The sequence below is a fragment of the Tachyglossus aculeatus genome, chromosome 18, assembly GCF_015852505.1.
Source record: "Tachyglossus aculeatus isolate mTacAcu1 chromosome 18, mTacAcu1.pri, whole genome shotgun sequence".
In the NCBI taxonomy this organism is placed as follows: Eukaryota; Metazoa; Chordata; class Mammalia; order Monotremata; family Tachyglossidae; genus Tachyglossus; species Tachyglossus aculeatus.
The window spans coordinates 34089643-34099596 of NC_052083.1; the positions used below are offsets into that span (position 1 = coordinate 34089643).

General features: G+C 44.7%; 1 protein-coding gene across 2 annotated transcripts in view; it reads right to left on the bottom strand.

Moving 5' to 3' along the window:
- The window catches only part of LOC119940134 (guided entry of tail-anchored proteins factor 1-like), a 73027-nt gene extending 63073 nt beyond the window's left edge, over nucleotides 1-9954 (bottom strand). Inside the window, exons 1-5 of one of the 2 annotated variants that reach the window (XM_038760199.1) lie at nucleotides 9784-9946; nucleotides 3823-3988; nucleotides 3258-3325; nucleotides 1883-1997; nucleotides 319-1223 (exon numbers count right to left, since the gene is read on the bottom strand). In XM_038760199.1, the coding sequence (XP_038616127.1) occupies nucleotides 1150-1223; nucleotides 1883-1997; nucleotides 3258-3325; nucleotides 3823-3988; nucleotides 9784-9885 (525 nt within the window). In that variant the 5' untranslated portion in view covers nucleotides 9886-9946 and the 3' untranslated portion in view covers nucleotides 319-1149. Of the gene's footprint in view, nucleotides 1-318; nucleotides 1224-1882; nucleotides 1998-3257; nucleotides 3326-3822; nucleotides 3989-9783 lie in introns of those variants that run through there. The other variant, XM_038760200.1, reaches the window with a different exon arrangement.

Genomic DNA, 9954 nt, shown 5'->3' on the forward strand with positions numbered 1-9954 from the left:
TGCTCGCAGTGGGAAGGGAAGGGGGTGCCTGGGTTCAGTGGGAGGGACCCTGGGATGAGCAGCAACCTTTCTGGCAGAAGCCCTCCTGATGCTGGGCTCCCCTGAATTGAAGGGAGAACAAAACACATTCATAGGCAATTGGTATTTCAGAATTCCCAACAGCATTGTTAATAATCATCAGGATCATTAGCTAATAAGTATATGTCATGAGCATTCGAATGCTCTAGTCTTCAAATGAGTTTTACAATGGCAATTCGCTACAGCTTGTACCATGGTTGTATTACCTATTTATGTGTGTCTGCCAGTTAAAGTCCAGAGTTGATCTTTGTAGCAGCTTTTATTTACAGAAAAATCATTAATACAGACTTTACAGAACGATGTTTTTAGGCAAAATCCTGAGGCCTCCAGTTAAATAGTTTAAGTCAAACCCCTTGATCTGCTATTTCCCCGCTTCTTGGTCCACCTTCCTAAGCAGGTTATTAAATTCTGACTAAACACAACCTCTCAAATTAAACTTATCGTGAAATGCCGCTTCACATTAAAAAGGCAGACATTTTACATACAAATCAGCACACTACCAAACAGTACTTAAAAAAAAAATCAACAGTAGTACATCTAACACTGACTTTAACTCAGTGACAGTTCTAAAGTTGTTACCTTGTTGAGCAGCTGTTAAGCAAAGCTCCTCTGTGAACCAGGATCAGGTTCGTAAACTGCAAGATGGAAGCTTTATTAATAGTGTTATCCTTTTAGTATTACGGACTCCGCAAGAATGGCAGATTTAAAAGACACAATTTTTGGTTATCGTATGGCTGTGTCTACAAATTTACACTGTTTATGGTAAACGAAACGCTTACTATATTTTGTAGTGCGTTAAAGTGGACTGTGAACCTGCTGCCTGGGAATGGTGGCTCAAGGCAGCCCACCAGTCCAGGGCTGCAGGGTCCCTCCTGGCTGCCTGAAGTTATTCCGATGCGTGACAAAGGAGAATCACTTAGGCTCAATTCTGAGGGTAAACAATTCTTCCTCTCTCTCCCCTTCCCCACCAGGTCCAACAGACCAAGGTAGGGAGGGAGAAAACAAAAACAAATCAAAAGAAATCCAGAGAAACCCACATTAACTCTGATCTGGAGGAGCTCTTCCTCCTCTTCAGCTGAAGGGGTGAAGCAGAATCGCCACAACTTTGTTGCAGACCACAAGCCAACAAGTAATTCCCACGCCACCTGAAACAATAAAAGCCCAATGTGAGCCATTACATGACCAACTTTGTGCACTCACTAATAGATAGCCTTGAGCGGGATGCGGAAGGCAGGCCCCTCGAAATGCCCAGATGGCCAAACTCTCCCTCTGTAACCAGGTCTCTTCTAGGACAGCAACTCTGTTCTAAGTCTGCAAAGTCTCTCGACTGGTTCTACGTCCCTCAGCATCAGTGGAATGCCTCTATTGGATTGCACCTTTCCTGTCCAGCCCAAGTAAACGGCTCATTAATCATGGAAAATGGCCAAAAGTGGGGGTTAAAGCTCCCCATTTGTTTCTGTCATATCCATATAATGTGGATTATATTTTTGTTTCCTTATTTCCTTAGGGTCTTTGTTATCACATGCCCATCACTGGATTAACTCCATGTGTCCCACATGAGGCTCCCCATCCAAGGGAGGGAGAACCAGTATTGAATCCTCATATTACAGGTGAGGAAACTGAGGCCCAGAAAAGTCATGTGACTTGCCCAGGTCACACAGCAGGCAAGTGGCAGAGCCGGAGCCCTAAGCATAGGGTTGCATCTTCCAACCAGAAAAGAACCAGAGTTGGTTACTTCTTTAAATGTAAAATAAGTTTCTTTTAACAGGTCATGCTGTTTTCTATATGCAGCAAGATTTCTTACCTGCTACTCCTGTAGGAAATGCTACTAAGCGCTCTAATGGAGCGATCCATTTACTTGGCAGCACAGTTACTGGCTCAGAATAATACTTCCAGATTAGAGAGATCATCAAGGCAGCCTGGAAAGACAATTGAGGCTCGGTGAAGCATTTGAAAATGCTTCAGCAGAACAGTATTATACCCTTATTATGTACTCAATGCTGGGGTAGATTTGAGATAATCATACCAATCAGAGCCAGGGTTTACAATCTAAAATGGAGGGAGCACTGTTCTCTTTTCCCATTACAGGTGGGGGAACCGAGACAGACAAGGTGAAGGACTTATCCGTGATCGGCCCAGCAGGTCAGTAGCAAAGCTGTTACCAGAACCTGACTGACTGTCAGCCCCATGCTCTTCCCACTTGACTACTCTCTCTCAGAATAGGACAGAAAACTGTAACAAAATATATCCCCGCTCTGTAATCTAACATTATGGATCATTTTAACCTTGCCTTTGGCTCAGTCTCAAATCACTTTCCTCATACAGCCTATCTGTTAACCTTTCAACCACGTATCCTTTCCTTTCCACAATTTCTCCACATCCACCTTAAACTGCAGCTCTCCGATGGACCCAGTATTCTAGTAGTCGTTCCAGTCCAGTCCAGATTCAGCTGTTAAAACATTTGCTGCCTCAGATTTGTGAATGGGTCCGATATATAAAAAACAAGACTAACAAGGCAATTTCCTTATTATCTCTATTAATAGATAGCAAGGGTAGTAGTGGGCTGATTCTCTAAAATGTTCCTGATCACCGTCACATCTCTTGTCTGTGTGCCTTCAGAGAGGTCATCAACTTGCAAAAGCTGCTGAGAAATCATCTCAAGGGACTTTTCGAGCACATCCCTGGATCGGAAGCATACTCTGATTCACTTTCCAGGTCTTTAGTTGTGTTCCCCAAACACAGCTGTGCAGGACAGGAGGATGTCTCTGTTTCTGTTTCTTTTAAGTGTCTTTCCCTCTAGGTTTCCTCTGCACATTTTGTGTATGTGTGTGTGAGAGAGAGAGAGATGTTTCTATTTGTAGAGGTGACAGTGTGGTCACTTGTGGGTATTTCCCTCAACATCTGGTCTATTTTTCAGCTTGTGTACCAGTCAGCCTATCTCCAAACCAGATGGGTGCATGAGGAGGACTTGGGAGTGGCTTAGTCATAGCAACCCCGTGTTTATTTAAAAGAGACAGTGCCAGCCCTGGAGCACAGACTTGGCCAAGTCCACATCACCCAGCGCCAGCTGGGGCTTGCCCCCAGCCACTATCGCCCCAGCTATATTAGCACTCCCTGGAGGAATGCAGACCAAAGAGGACAGATTACAACCAAAATAAGACGGAAAGGCATCCACTTACTTGCAAAATGTAGAAAACAATATTTATGACCCACTTTATTTTGGCTAATTGGGCTGTTCGGGCTTTCACTACAAAGGAAAAAAATTATATGAATGGCAGTCAAAACAACGACAACAAGAAGCTTGTTTTGAGTTCTTATAAGTCTTCTGTGCATAAATAATTACACTCAGGGTTAGATACTTTCATTAACTTTAGTGATCATATAACTAAAAGCCCTTAATCTAAAATTCACCCTCTATATCTCAGTCAGCATTAGGTTTTAACATGAAATTTCTCTTCTTTATTCCTTCAAAAGAAAAAACGTTTTGTTCTCCGTCTCCCCCTTCTAGACTAAGCCCACTGTTGGGTTGGGACCGTCTTTATACGTTGCCAACTTGTACTTCCCAAGCGCTTAGTACAGTGCTCTGCACACAGTAAGCGCTCAATAAATACGATTGAATGAATGAATGTGCAAAAGCACAGAGAGAACAGTTCTTTTTAAAGGATCTTTTATTAGACTCAATTGGTACCAAGCCATCACAATCTGAAAACCAAGCAAGTGTCCTGCAAATAGTACATACTGTACCGTGGGTTTTAAGCTTGTCCGTCATTTTGTTAATCTTTCGTTCCAGTCTGGCATATCTGGCAAATTCATCCATCATACTAATAGTCGAGAGTTCTTGTTTCATGTTCTGAATTTCCATTCTCATCTGTGACTCCTGCTCTGCATCCTTCTGTAGCAGCCTGGATATCTGAGAGCAAGGTAAATATTCGGTAGGTTATTCCCAGTACGGCTCATGTCTATGTGCTACCTTGCTTGAATAGCTCTTGGGTTGGTTTTTGTGTTCAAAATGAATCCTGCTGATTACATCCAAGGAAACAAACATTCACAAAAGTTCCAGTTGAAATCTGAAAGGTTCTCTCAAACCTAGAAAAGTTTAAATAATAACTGTGGCATTTATTAAGCGCTTACTATGTGTCAGGCACTGTACTAAGCTCTGGGGTACCACATGGGGCTCACAGTCTCAATCCTCAATTTACAGATGAGATAACTGAGGCACAGTGAAGTGACTTGCCCAAGGTCACCCAGCAGACAAGTGTGATGAAAAAATAAAATATGATGAAAAAATCTTAACATCCACTGATGCACTGTTATTCTTTTTTTATTACAGCTCGAATCATTGAATCAAAACCAAGAGACTAAATGCAGCCATTATGATCACAAAAAATGCTTTAAGATACTGCTTTAATGGGCATTTGGTTTTCACTCTGTGCTTTAATCAATATCTCCGTAAATGAAGGACTTAGTACTTTTTATATGTTCTGATGAACTAAGATGTACTTCAGAAGAAAAGGTCAGAAGCATTATAGTAAAATAGTAGCATTTATTAAATGCTTACTGGGTTCAAAACACTGTACTAAGCACTGGGAGGAAAATATACAGGTGGGAATTAAACACAGTCCCTTAAGATTGCTAAGGAAAAAAAAATTGATGTTTTGGTAAGCTAATTAGTTCAGCTAAAGGGATGCTACTTACCAATGCTTTGCCAATTTGTTAAGTTAAAAAAGGCATTCAGTCTACATTTGTATTAAATGAGAAATTGGAATGATTCAGAGCATCAAAACTTGTCCTTAATATTCACAAGAAGCTTTTCAAAATGACTCATGCTGCTGGCTTCATGTGATGAAAACTGGAACACCAGATTCATTTGGCTTTGCTTTGGTTTTCAAAATCCTTCATATAGATTACTGCTTGGTTTTAAGGCAGTGAATATCCCTGAATTAGATGCCTTGAGTGAGCCATTCAAACTGCTACCATGTTAATCCGAGCATTTATCCTATCCCGCCTTGATTACTGCATCAACTTCCTTGCTGACCTCCCTGTATCCTTTCTCTCCCTACTCCACTCCCTACTTCACTCTGGTACCTGGATCATTTTTCTACAAAACCGTTCGTCCCCCTCTCCATCCCCCCATCTTACCTCCTTCCCTTCCCCACAGCACCTGTATATATGTATATATGGTTGTACATATTTATTACTCTATTTATTTATTTATTTATTTATTTTGCTTGTACATTTCTATCCTATTTATTTTATTTTGTTGGTATGTTTGGTTCTGTTCTCTGTCTCCCCCTTTTAGACTGTGAGCCCACTGTTGGGTAGGGACTGTCTCTATGTGTTGCCAATTTGTACTTCCCAAGCGCTTAGTACAGTGCTCTGCACATAGTAAGCGCTCAATAAATACGATTGATTGATTGATTGATTGATTCAGTCCATGTTTCCCACTCCTCAGGAACCTCCGTTTGCCCATCCACCCCCGCAACACGCACTTACAATGTGCAGAGCACTGTACCAAGTGCTTGGGAGAGTACAAGAAAATTAGCAGACACGTTAGCAGACTGAGCTTACAGTCTTGAAGGGGTGAAAGACGTTAACATAAGTAATTTCTAGTACATAATTTAAAGATATGTACACAAGTGCCGTGGGCTTAGGGGTGGGGCGAATATCAAATGTCCGGCCTCTCGCCTGGAACACCCTTCCTCTTCCTATCCGACAGACCATCCCTCTCCCCATCTGCAGAGCTTTATTAAAAGCATATCTCCTCCAAGAGGCCTTCCCCGACTAAACCCTCATTTCCTCTTCTTCCATTCCCTTCTGCGTTGTCCCTGCACCCTTTATTTATCCCTACCTCAGCTCAAAACTCACCTGCGCCGGGCAGCAGCGCCACGGGAGAGAGGCGAGGCTCAAGTTTACTGCGCGGAAGGAGGCAATGGTAAACCACTTCCATATTTTTACCGAGAAAACTCTATGGATCCACTACCAGAACGACTGCAGATGGAGAGCGGGGTGTGCCGGGAGAGATGTGTCCGTGGTGTCGCTATGGGTCGGAAACGACTCGACGGCATAAGACAAGATAAGACAGCCCCAGAGCCCTGACGTAAGGTTTGTCATGATAGTAATGACATTTGTTAAGCGCTTACTTTGTGCCAGGAGCCCAGCAACAGTCCCAGAGATTCAGGCAGAAGTATGCACTCCTGGAGTCAAAGCGCTCCAGCAGCACATGAGAGAAGCCCTGAGCCAGAGAACACAGCCAGAATGGGCCCGGGGAGGGAAGACGGATGGGCAGAGTGACAAGGCAACTCATCTACTGTAACTCCTTGGTTCTCCCCACAGCTTGAGGCATTGTAACAGGCCAACTGGAGCCCAGGGAGGACAGATGGGGGTGCCGGGGGAAACTAGCCAAGCCCACTGCTGTCTGTGAAGTGCTGGGGAAAGAGAGAGTTAATCCACTTCTAGGCTACCATCGTGGCAAGCTCCACCTTGTTGCTCACCTTCCCAAGAGCTGTGGGGGCAAAGAAAACCACTGCGTCTCCACACACTGCCCATTCTCTTTTGTCTGTCTCCTTTGGGTTTCTGGTTTAAGAAGTCTTATTGGTTGTTTTTACTTTCTCACCGAATTTGGCCAGAAAGCAGAAAAACCCCCACCCCATACTCAGTTTTAAGGCATTCAACCTGTTGTCTCCCACGATCCACTCATCACCCTCACCCTTAGTACCCGAGCAGCAGGATGGGAGCTAGCTCTCTTCCTCCCTTCAAGGCCCTACTGAGAGCTCACCTCCTCCAGGAGGCCTTCCCAGACTGAGCCCCTTCCTTCCTCTCCCCCTCGTCCCCCTCTCCATCCCCCCCATCTTACCTCCTTCCCTTCCCCACAGCACCTGTATATATGTATATATGTTTGTACAGATTTATTACTCTATTTATTTTACTTGTACATATCTATTCTATTTACTTTATTTTGTTAGTATGTTTGGTTTTGTCTCCCCCTTTTAGACTGTGAGCCCACTGTTGGGTAGGGACTGTCTCTATATGTTGCCAATTTGTACTTCCCAAGCGCTTAGTACAGTGCTCTGCACACAGTAAGCGCTCAATAAATACGATTGATGATGATGATGATGTGATGCTCTCCTCAACTGGTTTGGGGCCGCATACTGTGTGGTCACAGGCAACTGAGCCCTACAGGGGTGTACGCATCATCTTCCAACAGGCCGGATGGCTAAAGTAACCACAGAGATATTCCGACAAGCAGCATGGTTTAGCAGGAGTCAAGGTCCTGGATTCTAATCCCGGCTCTGCCAACTGCATGTTAAGTGACCTTGGGCGAATCAGTGCTTCTGTAAAATGGAGATCAAATACCTGTTCTCCCACCTACATGGACTGTAAGCCCCATGTGGGACAGAGACTGTGTCCCACCTGATTGATTTTTATCACCCCAGCACTTAGAACAGTGTTCAACATGCAGCAAGCACTTAAATACCAAAAAAAACCACCCAACCAAACAAACCAAACACAAGAAACTGAGCAACATGAATCCCACCGGCGCTATGGCTTCCGTTACTTGACCCTGACACCCAGGCCAGCAGCTTGTAGATTCAACCAATCAATCAATCGTATTTACTGAGCGCTTACTGTGTGCAGAGCACTGTACTAAGCGCTTAGATTCCTCTCCCCTGCACTGTGAGCTCCAGTGTGGGACGGGGACTGTCTACCCCCAGCACCTGGCACAGTGCTTGGCACATAGTAAGCGCGTCCATGGCGAGCCCAAGCTCCACCGCTCCACCAAAAGCTGACGGAGGGCCTGGGGCAGCGGCTGCCCGGAGGCCACAGAGACTTGGGAGTCAGAGGTCGTGAGTCCTTATCCCAGCTCCGCCACTTGTCAGCTGTGTGACCTTGGGCAAGTCACTTCACTCCTCTGTGCCTCAGTTACCTCATCTGTAAAATGGGGATTCATAATAATGATGATATCTGTTAAACGCTAGCTTGGGAGTCAGAGGTCGTGGGTTCTAATCCCGGCTCCACCGATTTTTTTTTTTAATGGCATTTATTAAGCGCTTACTATGTGCAAAGCACTGTTCTAAGCGCTGGGGATGTTACAAGGTGATCAGGTTGTCCCACGGGGGGCTCACAGTCTTAATCCCCATTTTACAGATGAGGTAACTGAGGCACAGAGAAGTTGTGACTTGCCCAAAGTCAAACAGCTGACAATTGGCAGAACTGGGATTTGAACCCATGACCTCTGACTCCAAAGCCCGGGCTCTTTCCACTGAGCCACGCTGCTTCTCTTGTCAGTTGTGCGGCTTTGGACACATCACTTAACCTCTCTGTGCCTCCGTCACCTCTTCTGTAAAATGGGACAACCTGATCACCTTGTACCCACCCCGGCGCTTAGAACAGTGCTTGGCACATAGTAAACGCTTAACAAATGCCATCATTATTATTATTACTCTATACCTATCTATTCTATTTATTTTATTTTGTTAGTATGTTTGGTTTTGTTCTCTGTCCCCCCCTTTTAGACAGTGAGCCCACGGTTGGGTAGGGACTGTCTCTATATGTTGCCAACTTGTACTTCCCAAGCGCTTAGTACAGTGATCTGCACAAAGTAAGTGCTCAATAAATACGATTGATTGATTGTATCTACCCCAGCGTTTATAACAGTGCATGACACATAGCTTCCTTGTAGATGGTCCCAAGCCAGGCCAGCCTTGTAGATTCTGCTTCCTATCTCTTGGCCTACCTGTGCGTCACTGGCTAGGCTACTGCCTAAGTACTTGAATTACAGTACGGCATTAAAAGACGTTGCGAGTTTCCCCAACTGAAGGCAGGTACCTAACATTAGTTTTTATTTACTTATTTATTTTACTTGTACATACCTATTCTATTCTATTTATTTTGTTAGTATGTTTGGTTTTGTTCTCTGTCTCCCCCTTTTAGACTGTGAGCCCACGGTTGGGTAGGGACCGTCTCTAGATGTTGCCAACTCGGACTTCCCAAGCGCTTAGTACAGTGCTCTGCACACAGTAAGCGCTCAATAAATACGATTGATTGATTGATTGATTTTAGACTGTGAGCCCACCGTTGGGTAGGGACTGTCTCTATATGTTGCCAACTTGTACTTCCCAAGCGCTTAGCACAGTGCTCTGCACACAGTAAGCGCTCAATAAATACGATTGATTGATTATTATTATTGTAACCTCCCCAGCGCTTAGAACAGTGCTTTGCACATAGTAAGCGCTTAACAAATGCCATCATTATTATTATTATTGTAACCTCCCCAGCGCTTAGAGCAGTGCTTTGCACAGAGTAAGCGCTTCATAAATGCCATCATTATGACTGTACTCTCCCAAGCGCTTAGCACAGTGCTCGGCACACAGTAAGCGCTCCAACAAAGACGACCGAATGAAGAATAATAATAATAATAATGATGGCATTTATTAAGCGCTTACTATGTGCAAAGCACTGTTCTAAGCGCTGGGGAGGTTACAGGGTGATCAGGTTGTCCCTCGTGGGGCTCACAGATGTAATCCCCATTTTCCAGATGAGGTAACTGAGGCACAGAGAAGTTAAGTGACTTGTCCAAAGTCACACAGCTGACAATTGGTGGAGCCTGGATTTGAACCCATGACCTCTGACTCGAAAGCCCACGCTCTTTCCTCCTGAGCCACGCTGCTAGGTACGAAACAAATGAAGTAATGAAGGACTACTTACAAGGGAGGAGAAAGAAGGGAGGAGGATTTTAAAGAGGCTGCACAGGAACACAGAGCTAAGCACCAGCAGCCACGCGCAGCTTTCCCCTTGCACCACCGTCATCGTCGGGCGGCGGAGGGGGAGGCCACTACGGCTCCCGCAATCCCCCCACAATCCCTCCAATCTTCACCG